General features: G+C 48.3%; 1 protein-coding gene across 5 annotated transcripts in view; it reads left to right on the forward strand.

Annotated features, from left to right (window-relative positions):
- Window positions 1-23,988, forward strand: part of LOC116954593 (ras-related protein Rap-2b-like) — a 72,681-nt gene that overhangs the window by 11,844 nt on the left and 36,849 nt on the right. For 3 of the 5 annotated variants that reach the window (XR_012929637.1, XR_012929638.1, XR_012929639.1), the window contains exon 3: window positions 22,170-22,588. Coding sequence is in view for 2 of the 5 variants with exons in the window: in XM_032975237.2 (XP_032831128.1) it covers window positions 22,170-22,457 (288 nt within the window). In the remaining 3 variants the exon portion in view is untranslated. Of the gene's footprint in view, window positions 1-22,169; window positions 22,668-23,988 lie in introns of those variants that run through there. The other 2 variants (XM_032975237.2, XM_032975241.2) reach the window with 2 other exon arrangements.

Consider the following 23,988-nt stretch of genomic DNA (forward strand, 5'->3'; position numbering starts at 1 on the left):
TCATCCGCTTGCACGGGGGAAGTGGGGGTGAATCATAACTGGGTTCGATCCAGGCCGATGCTTACTGTATATTTAGAGTTTGCATGCCTCTCTCCCCGTGGCCACGTGGTTTTTTTTTCCAGGCCCTCCGGTTTTTCCCTCTACAGATAGAATCAAAGTGCGTTTAAGAGTATTCGGCGGCTTTACATTTCCCACACGGTGATAAGCCACTTCGCTGAGCTATCATTTGTGGCCGCTTGTGAAAAAGAGCCATACAGCTCAGTGGGACTTACCTGGTAAAATGAAAAAAATAGTTATATGTTTTTCTGAGTTTAGTTTTACCCACCTCGTATGCACCACATCCCCGTGACTTTGACGCCGGGCTACGCGAAGCTTTGCAAGGCGAGCGCGGCAAGTAGATTCGCGACGAGATGCGTTGCAATCTTGCATTTTGTACCCTTCGTATTACAGCATGAAGAAAACTAATGCTGAATGGAATTAAATGTGAATTTCAAAGCGGGACCCTGCTTAAGAGTGAGCGTTGGGGATTTCCTTGGTTAAATAAAGAGAAAGAAAATGTAATATTGTTACGGTCAAATTATTTTTAACCAGGCAAGCAATGATGGCATCATTCATTCTGTCATTAAAATTGGTCATCATTTGTATGCCAATTATTTCCCTGAGGCCACTTGGCCCCAAGGGAAGAGCTTGCTTAAGCACAGACATTTTTCATCTTGACAAGTGAATAGATAGTTGATAGATAGGTGACCTCTATGTATATATAAGTTAGAGCCCATTTAAAGCCAGGGTCTCTCTTCATGGGTTTAAATAAGTGTAAGAACACAGCAATTTCCCAAATTTAAACATTATAACACAGAAAACTTGATTTACAAAAATAAATACCATGAATTAATTAATTGTGGTTTGCGAAATTTGGCTCAGAACTTGACAATCTACGGACCACCATATGTAGCATAGGCCCACAGTTGCCCATGGCAACCTGTGTTGTGCACGGTGTTCACCCGGCAAAGTCCTAACCAGGCCTAGGCCTAAGCAGGCCTAGGCCTTCTTAGAACCTAAGCAGGCCTAGGCCTGCTTAGGTTCTGAGATCTGACAAGATCGGGCACAATTTGATTGTAGGCAAGAACACTGTCACGGAATTCTTAATGCCTCTTTGTATTACACAGACTTATCAGCCAGCACGATTCATTCCATCAAAGCCTTGACAATATGCCAGCTGTAATAATAGGGTTTTTCCCCTTTTTTCTGGCAACAAAACTGAAGCTTAACCACAATACCTGCAGTCAAAATGCAAACAAAAAACATACTATGATAATATATGCATTGTCCTTGAAACTGATTGGTCCACACCAAGGGACGGCTTTCTTTTGAGCCTCGACCCAATTGGTGCTCAACCAGATGACGCCAGAAGGCGTCACACAGCTCAAAGCCAATGCACTATCAAAGTAATGAGGGCTCGGGGTGAGCATCTACATCATTAGACCTCCTTTGCCAGTACCAAAATGTAATAATAGGGTTTTTCCCCTTTTTTCTTGGATCGAGGCTCAAAAGAAAGCCGTCCCTTGGTGTGGACCAATCAGTTTCAAGGACAATGCATATATTATCATAGTATTTTTTTGGCATTTTGACTGCAGGTATTGTGGTTAATGCAGACATGAATCCTTGTAAAAAGGTTTCAGTTTTGTTGCCAGAAAAAAGGGGAAAAACCCTATTATTACATTTTGGTACTGGCACAGGGGAGGCCTAATGATGAAATTTGCCTGCTTTTCTACACATGTCCGCACAGAACTCTATATATTAATATATTTTTCTAAGTTTAGACGAGTTTTTTTCTGATTAATTTTAAATAACTAGTTGTCACCGGAGCAACGAGCTGTAAGTGATGGCCTAATTACAGGGCCTCTGTGCGTTGTGTAGAATTGGTGATTTAATATTTCTCAAATGTAAAATCTATATTTCGTCAGCCACCTATGTCAATAATCTCACATTTACTGGGCACTGAAATATAAAATATTCCAACTGATAAAAATATAAGCGTTGGTCTCGGTGTATAAACAGTTTTGGGTACAGGCATTCCCCGGGTTACGGAAGGGTTAGGTTCCCGAGAACGATCCGTAACACAAATTTTCCGTAATTCGACAACTGAACAATTTCCCCCCCCGAATTAACGATAACATCCCATAGCCGGATATATAGTTGTGCCTCCCCTACCCGATTACGAGTTCATTTTCTCTCGGTGCCTGTATCGTATGGCTGTACTGTACGCTCTGCACTTCCCACGATTCTTTAATTTCATCAAATATCTACCCTAACTACCCATAACTCAACTAATGGAACATATACTGTATCCATTTGTTTATGAATACCACGAAACATTTTTACATTCATTGTTGACAGAAAGAAGTCACTTCCGAATGCTCGTTTACCATGCATTAGGCTTGGCCTCGACTTGACATACACACACATACACGCACACAAAGGTAGTAGCCTCGTCTACACACAACAACAACAACCGCCATTTGCCACTAAGTAGTGGTGACGTCACCACGACGCTTGTGTCAGGCTATGTGCACCTTGAGAACACGTGAAGTGTCGAACGCCCGCTGGCAGGAGGTCACGGGGCAGACCCAGGTGCCACGGGTCGACTGACTGAGATGACTGAGATGACTGGCTGATGCACCACCTGCGCCAACTTGCTGTGCTTTAGCCACCCGGCGCTCCGCTCGTTGTTGTGAGCGTCGCTCCTCCGCCCTCCGTTGTTGTTGGAGGGCGACTGCCTCCAACTGCCCAGTAGCGTCCTTCACGAGCCTCCTCCACAGAGGCCGATCTTGACACCGCTGGTACCAGTCATCGGCAAGTCCACTCAGCTCCACATCCTCCTGTACCACATCACTCCATCTCTTCTCTAGCCCGTACCGCGCCCGTTTAACCCCCTCGATCCGGCCGAACAAAAGCTGTTGTTTGGGCATGCGGTGATTGGGCATGCGGGCTACATGGCCCAGCCAACGCAGCCTTGCCTGCCGGAGGAGCTCACCGATGGGACTTTTTTCCAGATCTTTAGAGGATTTGTGAGCTCCTCGCACAATCCAGCCTGGTTAAACCCAGGATGGATCGTAGGCAGGCCAGCCTAAATGTTTCTAACCGGCGAAGATGTTCCATTAAGGGGGTCCACGTTTTGCAAACGTAGAGAAGGGAGGGAATGACTTTGGCCAAGTAGACCCGAAACTTTGTGCGGAGCGACAGACCAGGTAGCTTCCACACAGCGTTACGCAACCGATGAAAAGATAATGCTGCTCGACTGATTCGGAGTCAGACCTCTGCTGTTAAACTGGAGCCGGTCATGAGTACACTGCCAAGGTATGGGAAACTGTCCACTCTCTCCACAACTGCCCTATCACCAATTGGGAGTTGTGGGGGTGGAGTGTCCGATGGTACAAAATACCCAGGCAGGTGCTTAGTTTTGGTGGGGCTGATGGTAAGGCCCCATCTCTTGGCGGCAAGCTCCAGGTTCAGCAGCAGCACGTCCAACTCGTCCTCTGAGTCAGCAACAATCACCAGATCAGCAATAGGGAGCCATCCCTTGACCGCACCCGGGCATCGATCAGCCTCCCATTATATCTGTACCACCCTCACATACACACAGTACATACAGTAAATAACTCCTGAAATAAACTTAAAGTGAAGAAAACTAGCAATAGAAACGTGGGGCAAAAAAAATTGTTCTAAGTGTAGAAAACCAACAATTATGTAATGCTACAAAACAAAAGGAAAAATGATTACATAACGCTCCAAAAAAATTCCATTTACCTTCATCCTAGTGAAGCTTTGGCTCGGTGAAGGCGGCGTTTTGGTGGGACGCCTTACGTCTTGCTCTGTGGTATTAATCCGCAACCTCACCGTGCTGCACTATTTGCGCTTACGTAACTAATTAAAACGTTGTCACACGTAGATTTTTTTACACGTGATTTACGGGAGCATTTCCGTAAGTTGGGTCTCCAAGAATCAGACATCTGAGCTTTCTGATTCTTTAAGTAATAAATTACTAGAATTTGTATCCATTTCGTGACTCACAGAATTGGATGACGTGCATATAGTTAGTCTTACCAACTGGTGCCACTGGACGGGAGGTTATGGACGGTGCTTGGTGACATCTCAGAATTGTCAGTTGGATCTCGCTGGGCGTGGCCTGCAGGGGGTTTCCCGCCTTCGGAGTTTGGTACTGCTAGGGGATAGTTTTGAGCAAGGGAGAGGGATGTGAATTTGCTGACATTTCAAATACCATTCAAATAGCATACGCACACGCAGAGACCAATTTTCTTCTTATTAATTCCTCCTTTAATTTGCCGCGAATGTAAACACGAACGAGTGGAGCACAGCAAAACAGCGATGACAAATCTAAGGGCCCATTTCCTATTATTAAAACATTTTTTTTAAAAAAATACATCTATAAATATTTACACTTACACCGAAAATACTGCCGGTGTGGGTTTTCCATTTCTTCCCAAGACGCCGTGTTCACGTTAGGGCAAGTCGGTGCGTGGCGTGTACTTGTTTTTTTGCTTTTGCTGCTGCTGCTGTCGCTGCTGTGAGCGCATGAGCTGTTGTGTTAATCGTCTTGTTAACGCTATCGGCGCTGCTTTTAAAATATTAACGCGGGGGCACCTTTTTGCATTCGTTGAGTCACAAGAGCAGCATTAAAACATCCCCCCCCTCCTCCTCCTCCTCCTTTGTTACAGTTGCACTGCTGTTACGTCAGGTCACAGTACGAGCTTGGATGCTTCACGTTTTACCGCTTCCACGGTCGGGGGGGGGTGGGTGGGGGGTAGGGGTGGGGGGGTGGGGGGCGTCGTGGTGGTGGGGGGGTTGTGGTGGTGGGGTCGGGGGGGGTTGTGGTGGGGTGGTTGTGGTGGGGTGGGGGGGTTGTGGTGGTGGGGTCGGGGGGGGGGGTTGTGGTGGTGGAGTGGGGGCGGGTTGTGGTGGTGGGGAGGGGTTGTGGTGGTGGAGTGGGGGCGGATTGTGGTGGTGGTGGGGGGTTGTGGTGGGGGGGGGGTTGTGGTGGGGGGGGGGTTGTGGTGGGGGGGGTTGTGGTGGTGGGGTCGGGGGAGGGTTGTGGTGGGGTGGGGGGGTTGTGGTGGTGGTGGGGGGTTGTGGGGTGGGGGGGTTGTGGTGGTGGTGGGGGGGGTTGTGGCGGTAGGTTGTGGTGGTGGTGGTAGGTTGTGGTGGTGGGAGGTGTGGGGGGGGGGCGTTGGTGGGAGGTTGCGGGGTTCAAATCCCAAGGCTGTATGGAGGGGCAGTGCAGCGAAAGCCATTGTTATACCGTACGTCTATGATCCCACGCTCCCCCCCTTCGCCAACCCGAACAGTCCAGCGTGGTGAAGCATGGCCATAGAACACCCTCGGGGTTCGCAAAGTTTGGGGAGCCCCCCCCCTCTCTCCCCCCCTCTCTCCCCCCCCCCTCTCCCCCCCCCTCCCCCGCTCCGTCCAGCGGTGGACTTGACAAATGGCGCAACAGTATCTTTCTCAAAGAGACCTGCCTCATCAAATGTTACACGGAATGGATTTTCCTGCCACAGTGCTGCCAAAGGAGCGATGGTCAGCGCACTGGACCCAGCCATCCAGAGGTCGCCGGACTCAATTGGATTTCCCGACGCGGCACGTGAAACAATGGGGGTACTCGCACCTCTTCCCAAGACGTCTGTCTGGCCCAGTGTGCAAGAGCAAGCTAAAATACCATGTGGGGGGGGTGGGGGGAGGTCCTTCCGGCAACAGTGGCAAGAGCATGCATAGTAAAGTCTTTTTTTTTTTGGGGGGGGTTAGATCGCGTCAGCGTAAATGTGTCGTTAAACCCGCCACCACCCGACACGGCCAATTCGTAAAGGTTTTTAACGTAAACGAAACTTTCCCATTGGTTATTGCGAATTGTACATGTTGTGGGTTTACTCTCCAACACACCGGTGTGCTGAACTAGTAACGAATTGGCGTGTTTTGTTTACGTGACAAACCTTACTAATTGGCCGTGTCGGGTGGTGGCGGGCTTAACGACGCATTAATGTTCACGCAATCTAACCCACAAACCTCTGTTATGGATAGTTGTTCTTTCAGCACACTGGTGTGTTGGAGAGTAAATCCGCAACATTTACAATTTGAGTACGAAGTTTCGTTGGTGATTACAACCAACTTCATCAGGCGATTTGCCAGGATTGTGAAGAAGTCTTGCTGTTTCCAGTCTAAAACTCGAGTAAGGTGATGTCATCACTATGAGGTGTGAAGATCAGAGTGGGGCTATTGTAATCATAGAAACTACAACGGATTATGTTAATCTGAGAATATGCAGTACATATTACTCTTAGTCCACAGTGCATCAACGTATGATAACCTGAATATGCATGAAATTAAACGGTGTGCTACTGAATCACATGCAAGATGCAGGTCTGAACCTTTACCTTTGCATGCCTGCCTCTTGGGAATACGCATCACGTAACGCAATTTGTTGAGGACAGGTCGTTGTGCCCGGGTTGTGGTCACGGTGACTTTGGTGATGTTTAACAAACAGCCACAACCACCTCCCCACAGGGCAACACCAGATCATGGCTGCGTGAACGATGCTGTGTAATAACACATAATGACAATTTACGGACCTTGGTCAGTCCACTGCTGGATGAAGGATATTTCGTCGCATTGGCCGGCACATGTTGGTGAAGTTGTTGTGACTCATGTAGCCAGCTATGGCTGCAGGGTTTGGTGGTGGCACATGTTGTTTATGTCGTTTGTTGCGAAGATTCGGTCACGGTTCCTATGGTCACTGTTACATTGCTTTTATGGCTTTATTTTGGTGATTTCGAAAACGTTTTTTGGGTTTGGCCACGTTTGTTTGTTGTAGTACGGAGTTAGACTGATGGCCTTAATCTTAGTTGTCTTGTGGTTGTTGTTGTTTGACTTGCATCCCACTGGGATTTTTGCACACAGCGTTGGTGTACGGTGCTATTTCTGGAATATTTATGCTGTTTTTTTTCCTGGATTTTCTGTATACACAGTCACATAGTCACTTCAAGATGTTTTTCTTGTTCATGTTTTTGTTTTTTGTTTGTTGCGGTTGCACCCGATTCAACAGCCGAAGGGCTCACAGGGCTTCACCAAATAAATGAAACTGAAAACTGAAAGTAAGGGGCCAAGGCTGGGTTCAGATATCGGTCGCCTGCTGGTGTTGGCCAACTAACAAAGACGGTGGTCACCGCGTCGCACGCTTTCGGGTGCGCTTCTGCGGCCGTCTGGAATGCTCTTCCTTCCTGCGTTAGGAAGCCACTGGAGCTATGCCACTTTTAAATCACCTCGATTGGGAACTAATTTCTTTGGAATTGCTTTTTGCATTTAGTTTGTTGTCTTTCTCCCCCGCACCTTCGATTAGCACGGTTGGCTACGTTACGGTGCAAAAGGTTCATAACGCAGAGCATTATAACCACTTCACCATTGCTCCAGCGAACTAGGCTGTACTTGGAAATTGGTTCAGAATAATGGAAATTATTAACTTGACAACTTCACCGTTACGCGTAACGTTTCCCAACGCCGCAGTGTATTTCAGGTTTGCGTAATCGATGCCGAATCTCACGATACAGCCTAGGCTGTGTAGTCACGCAGGCATTGCAATAGAAGCCTTTTGTGTGACAAACAGATGGGGAAGACCGTGGCCTGCATCTTACATCTCTCCACGCAAATAGCCACAAGTGCTTCGGCAGAGGTATCCCTGTGATTGGCTTTCCAAAAGTATTTGTTTAACCGTCCCGGATGACCTTTTTCACACAGCTCCCGGCCAGGGAGAAACAGCGCGAAAATCGTGCGTGTGTTTTTCTTCTGCCGCTTGTGAGGTCCCGTGTGACGACGTTACTCCCGACCCCGAGACCTTCCTATTGCAGGTCCGCGCATTGCATGGATAACTTTGCAGGGAACGTCACACGTCCAATTACACACCTGCTCCGTGCTTGATCTTAACCCTTTCCCGGTCCGAGATGTCTGCAAGTTGCAGGGTGGGTTCCGCTCACCGCTGAATCTCGGAACGCGCGAGACGTTCAGCGTGAATTTTATTTAGAGGGGCATAGCGCCGTTGTTTTTAAAGACGTTGTACTCACCGTAGAGAACTCTAGCGACACGACCACAGCTCTATGATGGCTGACGCCAAACTGTGCCACGCCCTCCCGCACGCCATCGGAACGGAATCGGATAGTGCTTTATTTGATACGTAAGTTTACGAGTGTATACATTCTGACTTATTTTTACCAAGTGCTTGTGGACTGTCGTGATGTACAAACGGACAGACCTGTTTTCTAATTGGATGCAGGCCTCCCCACTCAGTCTCAGTCATAGACGTTGTTAGACCATAAACTGAAAACTAAACTAAACGATTTTAATTTTTACCAGCTAAAAAGCTCTTTTTCAGAAGCGGCCTGCCCGCATATGATAGCTCAATAAAGTGTTTTATCATTTGGAAATTTATCGCGGCCAAATACTCAATATGCATGTTTCTAAATGTGGAGTGAGAAACCGGGGCGCCCAGGCTCCCTGGTCGGGATCAAACCCACAACCTCCTGTATAGCAGGCGAGGGAGTTAACATCTTGCCACTGTGGAGTCTCCATACTTCACTGCCTTGGTCAATGCCGGTTTGTGAGAGGATTGAGTGAAGGGGGGGGGGGGCAGCATCAGTTCAGCTATCGCTCACCAGTTATGTGAGCCGTGGCAGGGAATCGAACTCGGGTCGCTGTGTTCTTTAGTGCAGTGCGCGAACCACTGCACCAACGTTCCGCCACCAGAATCGTGTCATTGGTTGAGAAGACATTTGTCTGTCGAAAATAAATGCCTGGTGTAGATTACGAGAAGGTTGTAAATTAATAGCCAAGAATGTAGGTCGGAGAACGTCGTCAAATCTGGAAGAAGAAAAATAATTGTTTCTAAACGCATATGCAATTTAATTGTTTCTAAATGGGTATGCCATTGTTAGCAAGACTTAGAAGCTTGAAATACAGACCAAAATTAATGGAACGCCTTCCCTATTAGAGCTGTGTTCGGTATGGAATCCAAGATGGCACCACGGTGGCAAGATGTTGACTACCTCGCCTGGTATGCAGGAGTTGTCGTTTCAATCCTTACCCTGACGCCTGTATATTTGGAGTTTGCATGTTCTCCCCCTGGTCATGTGGATTTTTCTCCGGGTCATCCAGATATTCCCCTCCACATTTGGAATCGACGTGCATTTAGAGTTATTGGGCTGCTAAAAAAATTCCACATGACGATAAGCCACTTCGTTGAGCGACCATTTGTGGCCAGGTTGCTTCTGAAAAAGAGAGCTATACAGCTCGTTGGGCCTTACCTGGTAAAATTAAATAGGTGAAGAGAGAATCGGGCGGTGCGAATGATGTCACTATGCCTCATCGTCACTTCCTTCCGTCTGCTATCAGAGTTGAGCTCCTACGGTCCAATCAGCGCCACCACCACCACCACCGTCTGGCTTTGGAGTCTTCCTCTGAGTCACCAACCTGCGGTTAACCAATCCAAATGTCTGTCTCGGTGGCCAGCCCTCCTGCGGCCCCGCACACATATCACGCTCATCGTAATCTTCTGATGACGATTACATCTTGAGCTCTTTATTGTAAAGTGCGGGATATAATGAAAGCGGACGATGCTTTCGGAAGTCTCCATTCGTCAGAGCAGAGGAAGTGTTGTCTTTTTAGGCGGAAGATATTTCACGATGTCTGTGTTCCAAGTGCTGCGGGATGAATGAATGGTATCGGTGTGTAGTAGCAGCAATAGGCATGGTCTAAATGCACCTGTCGCTATATAAAAATGGAAGTTAACACAATCGCTGCATTTAAGAACATAAATTATTTATGAAGCAAGCCCTTTGTGTCTGGTCGAGGGAAACCCCTGTTTTAACATAAAAAAATGAGGATAGTTAAATTAAAACAAATTATTTTACATTTCCTGCCGTGATACGCGAAAAAATATATGAAGTCAGTGTCTTTCCGCTTTCGCAAACAATAGGTGATGCTCTTCTAAACTAAAATAAGCTTTGTCCCACTGTATACATGTTGAACTTCTTTCTCACTGTACGTAGCCAACCGTGCTAATCGTAGGAGCTATGTAGCTCTTTTTCAGCAACGACCGGGCCACAAATGATAGCTCAACGAAGTGGCTTATCATGTGGAAATGTAGAGCAGCTGAATACTTTAAACGCACGTTTATAAATGTGGAGGGAAAACCCACAGGACCCGGAGAAAAATCTACGCGACCACGGGGAAAACACGCAAACTCCAAATATACCAGCAGGCGTCAGTGTCGGGGATCTAACCCACGACCTCCTGTATACCAGGCGAGGTAGTTAACATCTCGCCACTGCGGCGCCCATTCTGTGGTGGAAATGCCCTTCCCATGGGTGGGCCGATTTCTACAATGACAAACGCTCTTAACTTCTCTCAGAGCACCATTCCTTTTAACAGTTATCATCATCATCATTATGTATTGCTCAATGTCATGCCTCACACAAGTACAGAACAGAGACTGGTGACCCTTGGTGGGAGCGCCATTGAACAGAGCACTGTACGTAGGTAGTGGAATGACAATGTTAAACGGTGTCCCATGAACACCGATAACATCCTACACGCCGCGGAGTTAAATTCGAGAGAAATTACAAAACTATCGAGGTGAAAAAGAGAGAGGGAAAACAAATCTCCGTCGATTGATTTTGCGCGAAACATGACTTCTGGAGTTCTTCTGCGCTACACCTAAAATAAAACATGAATTAAAAAAAACCTGCCAGGGTGGCGTTTTAAGCCTTGGGGCCGTCAGTCTGGACTCGCAGCTTAATCGGCATTCTCCCCCCCCACAAAGCGACGCTCAGCGGCGTGACTCGCACGCCCTGTGAACGCGATGGTCATAAAAATAATACAACGCCATCACCCTTGCGTCGCAAACATGCCAAAGCTTTTTTGAGAAATGCTGCCACAAAGATGACCACATTCGCAGCGCTGCCCCTGCGGGTGAATCGCTGATGGCAGTAACAGGTCAAGGTGCGGCCCTGCAAATTTATTTTGCGTGACGCCGCTGCTGGTGGGAGGGGCCTCCGCTCGGGGGGGAGCCCTAGCGAGCCACTCTGCTGGATGTTTTGGCCTACTCTTCCAGAGGGCCTATAGACCTCTTGGAAGAGTTGAGAGTACACCACCGTTTAGCCCAACACCACACGTGACCTGCCGGTCGACAGTCTCTGGTGTAACTATTTATAGTGCTGGGTGGACGGAGATGGAGGGGGGAAACTTGCCCCATTGTTTGAACTTCCGTGCCGGGAGATTGAACTGGCGACATCTGGCTACCACTGCGGTGGCGAGATGTTAACTACCTCGCCTGGTATACAGGTGGCCGTGGGTTCGATCCCAACCCCTGTGTACGTAGAGTTTGCATGTTCTCCCTCGCCGTGGTCGAGTGGATATTTCCCCAGGCCCTCCAGTTTTTACCCTCCGCACTTATAATCGACGTTCGCTTTCGAGCATTTGGCCCGCGTGAATGTCCACACGATGATAAGCCACTTTGTTGAGTTATCATTTGTGGCCAGGTCACTTAGAAAATAAGAACTATTGTAGCTCGGTGTGGGCCCTTACCTGGTAAAATAAAAACATAGATGCAAAGAGTGGAGCGTCGTCGCTTGCATTGTGGTGGTTGAACACAATGTGTAGCTCCGTAAGCCTCACCTAGTAAAGTAGAAAGTTTAGTTTATAGTTTAGGGCACTTGAACCTTATGGCGGGGGACCCCCGGGGTCCCGAATAAACAGAGGTCAAAATCGTAAATAATTTATTTGCTTTTGGCGACTCCTTCCCACCGCGCACGTAAACACCGCGACCCGCCTGGCGCTGATCGTTCTGTTGCCGTGTCGTCCAAGCGCAGCGGCGGGGACGAATGCGCAGAAGAAACAAAACTTTGAAACTTTGATTAGCGCGTCGTGTAGAGAGAGCTTCGTCGAGAGGACCAGATCGCCGCGTCGTTCGCCTTCAGCAGACGTAAAATGACGTCGCAACGCAGTTTATGCGAGAGCCGGGGGCTTATGGGACCCTGGGGTCCCGCCATAAGGTTCACTTGAGCATCTTCGAATTATGCGGCCGGTGTAACCCATTACAAGTTACTGTTGGTGACCAAGATCCTCGCCCAGATGTTCATTGCGTGTATTTTGAGCTCGGTAAATTGGATTTCAATCGATGCATCGTTACACCCTTCTAGAGCACCGTAGGAATTTCCTCTCGTCGGTCACGCTCATCAGCATTTATATATTTGCATTTATATATTTAAATGTGCATTGGACCCAATTAATGTATAGTGCAGCACTTTAGAATAGCCGTCGTGTACCTATGCCGTTTACCCCGCTGATCTCGTCAAAGAAAATGAACCGTCATCACGCGAACTCGGATCATCCCCGCAGCAGCGGCTTCTGGCTGACCGTCAAACAAAGACGGTCACCGCATCGCGCCCTTTCAGATGCGCTTCTACGGCCGTCTGGAACGCTCTTCCGATATTAGGAAGCCACTGGAGCTTATGCACTTTGTAATCATCTAGATTGCAAATTCATTTGTTTAGAACTGCTTTTTGTATTTAGCACTGACATGTGTACAGTACTGTGTAATTTGAATACAACAACCCTTAATACTAATAATATGTTTTTTCCCCTTTTTTCTGGCAACAAAACTGAAACCTTTTTACAAGGATTCATGTCTGTATTAACCACAATACCTGCAGTCAAAATGCAAACAAAAAAACATACTATGATAATATATGTGGCATTGTCCTTGAAACTGATTGGTCCACACCAAGGGACGGCTTTCTTTTGAGCCTCGACCCAATTGGTGCTCGACCACATGACGCCAGAAGGCGTCACACAGCTCAAAGACAATGCACTATCAAAGTAATGAGGGCTCGGGGTGAGCATCTACATCATTAGACCTCCTTTGCCAGTACCAAAATGTAATAATAGGGTTTTTCCCCGTTTTTCTGGCAACAAAATTGAAACCTTTTTACAAAGATTCATGTCTGCATTAACCACAATACCTGCAGTCAAAATGCAAACAAAAAACATACTATGATAATATATGTGGCATTGTCCTTGAAACTGATTGGTCCACACCAAGGGACGGCTTTCTTTTGAGCCTCGACCCAATTGGTGCTCGACCAGATGACGCCAAAAGTAAAGTAGAATATAAACCCTATTATTATATTTTAGTACTGGCAAAGGAGGTCTAATGATGTAGAAACCCTTAATACTTTACCCTTCTACAATGCACATCACACTGTTAACAGATCACAATTTCACATCAACTCAGCCCATCATCATCCTGCTGCGGATGATTCAGTCTGAATCGCTTCGTGCGAAGACAAGGAGTTGTGCTGATGATTGACTTGCACCTGTCACAGGAACGTGCAATTCCCTCCCCTCTCCACGTGTGTACGAATAAGAACGCACTGTGACGGCAACAACACACTTGCCGTAATGGTTGTGTGTGTGTGTGTGTGTAAACCGTGGTGTGGTGAGTGTTTCCGTGCTGGGTGTAAAGTCGTGCGTTAACGTCTGCGGTGTTGTGCGCGCGCAAGCGTCTGGTTTCACGCAGGATTTTTAGCATCGACTCGTTACGCACCATGGGGGAAGGTCTATTTACGGGGGGGGGGATGGGCACTGTGACTGCAGATAATGAGGTTGGCGAATCACTGAAGGATGGCAGCGCCGTTGCATTTAGTTTGAGCTGGGTGATTACAATGGCAGGATCCACGTTATCGAGACTCGGTCCTCTTCATATAGCGAACAGAGGGGGCCCGTGTGGCTCCCATCTCCCGAAATGCTCTTGTCACCGGTTCGTGATGTACGGGGGGGGACATTGTGAAGGCTAACTAAGTGCACAGCTGCGTTCGCACTCGTCTGCATCACGACGTTCCGTGCTCGTTCCAATCGGCATGTCCCCTACCGCTCGCTCTGTCCCACTCGACTACGGGATGTTGGTCAGATTGTTTGTGTTGCGTTCATCGCGGCCGTCTCGCTCGCGTTGTTTTCCCCCTCCCCCGGGAGAAGGCAGGATTGTTTTTCTTGTTATAAGCATCGACATTGCCTGGGATACTGTGAGGGCAGAGCTTTGGAGGTTGTTGCGTTTCCTCTGTGCAGCAGCAGCAGCAGCACAGCCGCGGGATCTGGCAGAAGGTAGAGAGCATTGGCCAGGTGCAGTGGCATCGAGGCCACGTCTATGGCCAGTCGGGCATCTTGGTCGGTCTCGTGGACATCCATGGGCGGAGTGTCCAGGGTGGTGGGGGGGGGGACACGGGGGGAGCAATGCTCCCCCCCCCCCCCGCCAAAACTGAACACCCTTATTAAATTATTTTCAGTAGTTTACGATTAAGATAAAAAATAAACATGTTGATTGTATGCACCCGTTATTCCTAATGTGCGGGACAAAGCGAACCCTTGCCCCCCCCCCCGCCCCCCACAAACTCCCGCCGATGTGGACATCTGCGAAGAAAAACTTCGTAGCGCATCGAATTTCTCCAGGATGTAAAATAAAAAGTTCCAATTCTGGTTTAAAAAAAAAAAACTCCGAGTGATATTATCACCGATGGGGGCTTCTGGTACGGGGGACAAGTCACGTGCGTGATAATGCAGGGGTGTGGTAATGCAGGGGTGTGATGGGGGGGGGGCTCCGGGAGTGGCAGGTGGCGGCCCCCAGAACTGTTTTTTTTTTACCATCGACAGAATCCGGGTGAACGCCGGCGATGCGGCCAAGTCCGCGGTGGATGGAACATGCTAATGGCTGCTTTAAAAAAACAAAAAAACACCCCACCCAGGGACCCCCCCCCCCCGAGTACTGAAAAAAAAAACTGCGTGAATCTAGGCAGGAAGCGATGTACCGTTCGTGCCCCCCCCCCCCCCCCACCCAATGTATTTCGTGGCGAGGAGGCGTTTGGCAGACGCGGGCGGAGCGGCAGAAGGGGCCTCCGCTTCTCGTCTTCTCAGGGGGGAGGGCAGGGAAGCTTGAAAGTGGAAACGCTCGTTTACATCGGGATATTTCGATTTAAAGCTTTCGTGACTGCAATGATTCATCTTCTTTGGTTCTTTCGGTAAAGTCACGTAGAATGAGAATAAAATAATAAATTGATAAAATAACACAATAATATTCTCACGACGTTTCGGCCACAACACAAGCGGCCTTCATCAGCGCTGTCCTACCAGACAGTCTCGCCCCTTCACCTGATGAAGGCCGCTTGTGTTGTGGCCGAAACGTCGTGAGAATATTATTGTGTTATTTTATTTTATCAATTTATAATTTTATTCTCATTCTACGTGACTTTACCGAAAGAACCAAAGATCGGGATATTTATTCACACTTGAGAAATCCGATGAGCTGTAAAGCTCTTCTTCGCAGATGTCGGGTAGGGGCAGGTTTAAAAACGCTGTAACAACAAGCGATGCAAAAAAAACACGATGGGAGTGCAAAGTACATGTAAGGTAAATAAATCGCCCACACACGCACAAACGCAACTTCACCATCCCCATCCTAGCAGGGAAAACCCCACCGAGGCATTAACGTCTTTTTCACAAGTTACCTCGCCGCAAATGAAAGCTCAGCGAAGTGGCTTTATCGTTTGGACATTCATAGCAGCAAAATCATCTCAATAATCCCAATGCACGTTTCTCAATTACGTGGGCGCTGTCCACGCTGAACGCCAGCGTTTAGCGGCGGCAGCAGCAGCCACGCAGGAGAGAGGTCGCGCGTGGCGGAGGTGAGCACAGCAATATTGTTAACGTCATAGTAATTTATTGCATCGCTATAAATAATGTGTTTTTATTATTATAATAACATTATTCAAGAACTCCCGCACCCCCCCCCCCCGCCCAAAAAAAAACACAACGCAGACATCCGAGAGGGAGCCGCAGGTCACGATCGTGCCCTAGAGGGCTTTTGGGGGCTCACTGTGCCCCCCCCCCCTTTCACCGTGGGGGGCAACTTGTGGCTATTTGTGTAGAGAGAGAGACATGCAAAATGCATGCATGCCACGGTCTTTGCCATCGGTTTGTCATACAAAAGGCTTCTATCGCAACGCCTGCGCGAATGCACGGCTGAGGCTGTACCTTGACATTCAACATCGCTTGAGCGGACCTTGGGTACAGTGCGGTGTTGGGAAACGTTACGCATAACGTGAAGTTGTCAAGTTCTTCATTTTCATTATTATGAATTGTTTTCAGAATGCAGCCTGGTTTCGCTGGAGCAATGGTGAAACGGTTGTAATGCTCTGCGTTATGAACTGGCCAATATTAACGTGCGTCTACGTTGAACTTTCTTTTGTACCACGTGTAGCCAACCTTTCTAATCGGCGGTGCGGGGAGAAGGACGACAAACTAAACACAAAAAGCAGTTCCAGAGAAATGTTGGCCAGCGAGCAAATGGTGTCAGACCCTACCAGCAGAACGACGATTTAGTACTGAAGTTTAGTCCCTGTTTGATGTATGTATGTTGAACTTCTTTCGCACCGTAGGTAGCCAACCGCGCTAATCGGAGGTGCGATCGAGAGTGGCGTATTTGCAGCGGGGAGAAGGAAGCGGGGGCGGCGGCGGTGGGCGGGGGGGAGTTGTCATTATAAATAATGTTATTCGTGTTCAAGATTTTATCAAAGTAAGATATAGTGGAATGCACCGTTAATGTTACGATAGTTTATCGCATCGTTAGATAACGTGAATGTCAACAACCAAATCAAGCAACCACAACCGTACGCCAAAAACAATCAACAAACTGTCCATCCCAAATAAGCACGCCAACGACCACAGCAAAACCGTGAACGACCGCTCAAACAACCACACACCACAGCAAGCACTCAACTCAAAGGACCATAAATAAACCACTCGAGCCACGATCGCCGCACAAAACTTGCACGTGAAAATACAGCCCCCTAAAGCGAAACGTGCGTAATGCGCAGCAATGCCAACCGGCCTCAAGGAAGACGCACGCGCATGCAGACAGGTGACTGCTCAAAGACAACTACCAAACCCCGGGAGATCTCTCCCTTCCAGCGGCCGTGGCGGAGAGTAATATATATATACATTTTTATTTGCGAGCGCCTTTCTGAATACTCAAAGGCACTTTACATAAAATCATAAAAGCAGCAAAAACAACATCAAATGGTAAAAAAAAACACTGTCATTCGTGACATTATTGCGGATATGTCGACACTCGGAACCCCGGGATTTCGAACGTGTGCAACGCAAAAAAAGTTTGGCTGCCGTTCCGGGAAAATTTCTCGTGCCGCAGCATGGATCTGGGGAAAACTGCATTGCCCCCAGTGTGGATAAGAAGTCGCGAGAAGGGATATCAGAAGTGTTTCTTTCGTGTCTCCTTAAGCGGTGATATTATTCTACATGGTGGTGGTGGCGGGGCGGGGGGGTGCGTGATGCACCATCTATAAAAAAAGCCTCTTCTTTTGGCGTGGCGCTGATAGCAGCAATGGCACAAATGTAATACAATTGGGATGAAGACACAAAAAAAACGAGCGAGAATAAAACCTGCGAAAAGATTAATAAAATCTTAACAGCGTGAGTCATTGCACAAACGTTCCTGTGGAAAAATGAAGGCTTCCTTCTCACGTGTAATGATAGGGTTTAGGGGGGGGAGCTGGGTGGGAGACAGATCGCCGGGCAGGAGACACAGACAAAGGGCACACAAAAGGCTGCTGTCCAACACTTGCACCCATGCGCTCCTTAGCATCAATGCATGGCTCTCATCCGCGTGCTGTTGAAGTGCTTTTAATAAAGGCAAAAGCTTAGGGCAGCTCTGAGGGCCTTTCAGTTTAGCGTGCTGCTCTGCTGCATACGTGTGGAAGTTAAAACGCTCGCTCGCTCGCGCGCACACACAGCAAAAACGACAAAAAATGGCACATGCAGGCAAGCGCTGACAACTTAACGCGTTCACCGTGTTCCACGGGCTGCTTTCAAACATGGTTTAAAACAAAAATAATCCGTACGTGCACCACCACCCACTTGAATGTGGTGTTGATGAGGCTAACGATTGTGGCGATGACGCATTGGGATGACGATGATGAATGAGATAATGACAATAAAGATTGTGATGCGCATTCGATGAGATACCGTACAATGAAGCTGGAAATATTACCACAATTTATGATGATGACAAAAGATACTTGGTGAAACTATTAGAGGATGATAATTGGAATATGATGATGGGGATGATAAAACTATAAGTTGGTGATAATGAAAACGTGTTGACATGTTTTTAAGCGCTGTTGGTAATATCACACAGTACAAAGAGCAGTACTGCTGGGTCGACACTAATGATTAAGCTGTTTCATCAGAGTTGGATTCGGGTGTTATTGCGCACACTATCCATACGAACTTGGGCCCCATCCTTCCAATTCCACACCCTTAACCCCCATTCAAGGCTCACTGGCAATGGCCTGGTATTATTACTGTGGATTAAGCCCTTATATCATAATGCACTTGGCAACGGTGGCAGAACAATCGGAAGGTTGCATAGCTCTCTGATGCTTTTTCATGTCGGTGACGTCTGACATTTCGCTGCGAGCAAGTTGATTGAAATGTCGGACATTGTGCCGGCCAAACGTGACACAAGCTCAAAGCACGCGGCACAGCGGTTGCAGCGCAACCGCGCAAACGCGCACGCAGTAGAATGTTGCGTGTTAAAATTCCGGTTTGTGGCCCATCATCAGCTTCCCCCAAATGGGTCCGAAAGGCAATGACCACTTTGTGAGACGTTAGCAATGTTCCCCCTGTGGGGAGATGTGGCCTCGTCATGGGAACGTGGAATTTTCCGTTGTTCACATCTGAAACTCCACACGACTGCATCGAGAGAGAGAGCGAGAATGTGATGAGATGAAGTGATAATTGAAAGTAAATTAATTTATAAACTGTTATTTAATGATTTAAAGCTTTCGTGACTGCAGGGATTCATATTCTTGGTTCTTTCGGTAAAGTCACGTAGAAGGGAAACAACTTTACCGTGACTTTACCGAAAGAACCAAGAATATTATTTAATGCTTTAATATTTATTTTTATTTACTTTATGCTTATTACAACCAATTTGTATTTAGTTGTGTTATTATCATTTTCATGTGTTTTCATAGCTTATTTATTTATGGCAATTCATTAAAAAATATATATATAGGTTTTCGTAGGCCAATATCATTATCCTTCGAGTTGCTCATTCAAGAGCACCTCTGGTACGTATCCCTCGATGCAAATAATGAGGGAACACTGGCACTGATGGAGTGGTTGGTGCTCTGCACCACTGAACCCGTCAGCCTGGGTTACATTGCCAGCCATGGCGAACATCGGTCGAAAGTCAAATCTGAACCTCTCTTGAATCCCCCCCCTGTTGCCGCTCCGCACTGGCCAGTGTGTGGTGAAGTATGGTCATACAACCGCAATGACTGGCACGGCATGGAGAGACCTTTTCAATAGGCTCCTGCATTTCTGGATGTTTGGCAATTTCCACGATTGCGTGTTTTGGCCGATGGGTGGGTAACCGGTGTGTGCCCAGATTCATACCCAGGCATACAGGGGACAATACTCAGATGTTCACTCCCTCGCCTGGTATGCAGAAGGTCGTGGGTTCGACCCTGATGCCTCTATATTTGGAGTTATGAACATGCATTTAGAGTATTTGACTGATATTTATTTCCACATTCATGAGCCACTTTGTTGAGCTCTCATTTGTGACCAGGTCGATTTTGAAAAAGAGCTATTATAGCTCAGTGGGCCTTACCTGGTAAAAAAAAATTGTTATTGTGAAATAGTTTCGTCTTGGCACCATAGGCAGCCGGTGGTGGTGTGGGTGCTGTCTTCATCAGTAACGATAGAGGATGTGACCCCGGGTGCTGTTAATGGAAAACATTCGCTTCCTTAGTGAAACACATGGAAAAATGAGATGCTGTCGCACGCTGTGGATAGCGTAGGAGACATTGGCATTGTGCAGAGGTCAAGACTCCCGCTCAGTCCTGTCTGCCCCGCATGGTTGTTCTGTTTTTCTGATATTATTCATCGTGTGGAAAACGAGACAATTTAACCAAAAAAAAAATCTGCTTTCACCCCCAACGCACCGCTGGCTCTTGGCAATGTTTTAAGAATAAAGCCGCCCGGTTTCGGATGTGTTTATTAATCTCACCGGGGAATTCACGCAGCTGTGAGAGTTCTCACTTCTGCTCTGCCCGTGTGTCTCTTTAAAAAAAAAAGTGCAAATTTGTCATCGTGAAGCTCACGATGACACTGCCTCCCAAGTGTCTTATTCATAATTGAGGGTCGATGTCCATGATAGATGCTTTTCATCTTTCATGATCTCCGTGGTCTCTAAAAGAGTCCCGACCAGCAGCTTGCATTCTCTGCCCAAATGATCCATATTCTTATTCTTACTATCTTCCCTTTCATTTTCCATTGTAGGATCATCTTTGTGATATCTCCAGCTGTAACCTTCTTAGGATATGCCCCAAGCAAGCCGCATTTCTTATTCTCGTCGGACCTCTCAGTAATTCCAGCCCGTCGCAATTCTTTTTGAGAACATCTTCATTCTTCCTCTTTCTTCTCATGCCAGCTTACTCCTTACCATTCATCCGCAACACCGCATCTCGGCGGCACCTACCATCGTTTAAACCTGAGCCCGTTCGCCCTGTGTTCCTTCGTGCGGGTGGGCGGGCATTGTGGAGCCGAGCACGTTTGCGTGCGTGCGTGCGAGCACTTTAGCTGGTAGCCCCCATTGTGCTGAGGATGTATCATTGCGCCTTTGTAAAAAAGAAAAAGCTCTGAAATAAGCGACACGACTGTTTTGAAAATGAAAACCCCAACGCGCCGCTGCGCATTCAAATTTTAGAAGCCCTGTGGTCAACGGGCGTTGGGGTCCGCATGATAATGTTTTTGTTTTTGCTCGAGCGGCAGACGATGACGATGCGGTGGGCGCATTGACCCCCCCCCCTCCCCACGCTCCCCCACCCTCCTTTTGTGCAGGCGAACCGAGTGGGTGGCTTGAACGTGTGAATTTGATATACGTGTGAGCCGTGTGGGCTGCGATGAGCCGGTGGTGGGGTGGGGGAGCGGGATTGGTGGTTGTGTGGCTCCTGCGAGCAATTTTTCAAGAGCCCGGGAACGGTGTGTGCCGTGCTCGCTCGGCAAAAAGTAAAAGCGGTTGCTCAGTTGTGCGATCAAAATGTCTCGTTTGCCCCCGCGTGACTGCGTTTTGTGGCCGTGTTGTTCGTTATAATTTGTCGGCGAATGTGTAACCCCATGGTCTTACGTTATTCATCGCTTGCTTTGTCATCTGTTTTTTTTTATTTATTATCAATCTATCATTTTGAAGTCGCATTCATAATTAATTTTGCCCACATTATCATGGTCAGGACCACGTAAACAACCGCAATTGTCAACACTGCCGTCATCATCATCTTCACCATCACTTTAAATCACGCCACCACCACCACCACCACGATCATCATCGCTACCGCCACGACAATTATCGCCACCGCAAGCACCATCAGCACTCCCTCCACTGCGATAACCACCATTATCACCGCCACAATTTGTTCTAGCAATCCATCACTTTAATGCCCTTGCAATGCAAAACCACTTCTGCGATGCTTCACAGTGACATTCATCACACTATTCCCGTCGGCTTTGCACGCATTGGAAATACCTTGATCACCATAGTCGTCATCATCATCATCGTCGTCGGCCATGGTCAATCCACCATCATTGCAAGTCCTCTGGCGCTGGAGTGTGGTTGTCATGGGCCTCTGGTGCAAGGAATTCAATGTGGGAGGTGGGGGGGGTGGCTTGTGCAATGGTGCAATGTGCCCCAGCACCTGGGCCACCGGTGCAATAACATCCACAGTTTCGATTTAAAGCTTTCGTGACTGCAACGATTCATCTTCTTTGGTTCTTTCGGCAAAGTCACGTAGAATGATAATAAAATAATAAATTGATAAAATAAAATAACGCAATAATATTCTCACGTATTATTGTGTTTTTTTAGTTTATCAATTTATTATTTTATTAAACATCCACAGCTCAACTTTTCCAATCACGCTGGACGATGCCCCCCCCCCCCCCCCGTCCGTCTCTCTCCCCCCACCCCCCCCCCCTTGCCGTAGGACGTTCGGGGCCTGCGCGAGCAGATCGGCCGCGTCAAGCGGTCGCAGCAGCGCGTGCCGCTGGTGCTCGTGGGCAACAAGGCCGACCTGGCGGGCCCCGGGGGCGAGCGCGAGGTGGCCGAGGCGGACGGCCGCGCGCTGGCGCGCGAGTGGGGCTGCCCGTTCCTGGAGGCGTCGGCCAAGACGCGGCAGGGCGTGGATGAGCTCTTCGCCGAGGTGGTGCGCGAGATGAGCTGCGTCGGCGAGTCCGAGTCGCGGGCGCGCTGTGCGCAGTGCTCGCTGCAGTAGCCGCGGAGGGCGGAGGGCGGAGGGCGGAGGGCGGAGGAGGGCGGAGGAGGGCGGAGGAGGGCGCACGCACGCGCGAGGAGGGGAGGGAGGGGGGCGCGCGCGTGCGTGCGTGCGCTCACACGCACCTGCAGGTTAGTTGGTGGTGGCGGAGGACTTTTCTGTTCTTGTTTGGTTTTTCTCGCCGATTTTTTTTTAATATATATATATACCGGGGTGGGGGTGGGGGGGGGGGGGGGCACGCGTCACGGCGGCGACGATATGTTAAAGCACCTCACCTGGTATACACGGAGGTTCTCGTGGGTTCGATCCCGAGCCTGATTCCCGCGGTATATTTGGAGTTTGCATGTTGTCCCCCGTGGTCGCGTTCAGAGAGTTTTCGGCTGCGATGAATGTTTACGTGATGAGCCGCTTTGTTGAGCTGTCACTTGTGGCCGAGTGGCTTCTGACAAAGCGCTGTGTAGCTCAGTGGGCCTTAACCGAGTAAAATAAAAAAAATAGTTTATGGTTTTTTTGTATGGAGGTATGTTGAACTTCTTTTTGCACGCATTGGAGCAATACGCTTTGAAATATACAGGGTGCTCCAGCTGTCTTGTGACCCCACATTTTAAATGTTTTATAGAATTAAGTGGGTGTCACAAGACACCTGGGCCACCCTGTAGATTGAAAACTCATTTCTTTAGAACTACTTATTGTGTATAGTTTGTTGTCCTTCCCCAAGCACCTCCGATTAGCACGGTTGGCTACGTAAGGGGCAATTGAAGTTCAGCGTACATGCATACAGACGCCCATAGACTCGCACACATACGTATGTTTTATGGTTATATTTTTGCATGACTGTACTTCACCGTGCTGCTTAAGTTCCTCAGTGTGGGTTGGTGGAGTGGATGAGGTGGGGGGAGCGGTTTGCAGGACGGGTTCAAAACAATCACCACTGATGTGTTATGTACGTCTGTATGTTGAACTTCTTTCGCGCCGTACGTAGCCAACCGTGCTCATCGGAGGTGCGGGGGAAGGACAACAAACTAAACGCAACAAGCACTCCTAAAGGAATGAGTTTTTTTTCATTTAGTATAGTGGTGTAGTGTGTAGCAGCGTGGTGTATAGTTTGTAGTGTATAGTGTAGTATATAGCAGTATGTTTGAGGTGCGGTGGAAGCAGAATAAACGAAACACAGAAAGCAGTATACAAGAGCGTGTGAGCGACGGGCAATGAGAGTTACAGATGTTCCGCGAACGACAAGCCTCTGAGGCCGGCCGGGTGCCCTCGGGGCAGGGAAAGGTGGCTGGGAACACTGCCCCCTGCTAACGTAGGGGCAACGTTCAGGCTCCCGGCCTTTTTCAGTAGGGGGGGGAGGAAGGGGGGTGGTAGTTGTGCTGTTGTCGCCCCCTTCGTGTCTATCAGATCAGCGCTCGCTCCATTTGAGTTCCACGTCCGATTTGTTTTTTGTGTTTTTTTTGGCAGGCATTCGCATGGTTGGGGGTAAAATCGCAATCGCCGTGACACATTTCTCGATGTCGCGCCTCGCGAAAGG

Source organism: Petromyzon marinus, chromosome 55 (assembly GCF_048934315.1).
Source record: "Petromyzon marinus isolate PM22_M1 ecotype Great Lakes invasive population chromosome 55, UKy_Petmar_22M1.pri1.0, whole genome shotgun sequence".
Taxonomy (NCBI): domain Eukaryota; kingdom Metazoa; phylum Chordata; class Hyperoartia; order Petromyzontiformes; family Petromyzontidae; genus Petromyzon; species Petromyzon marinus.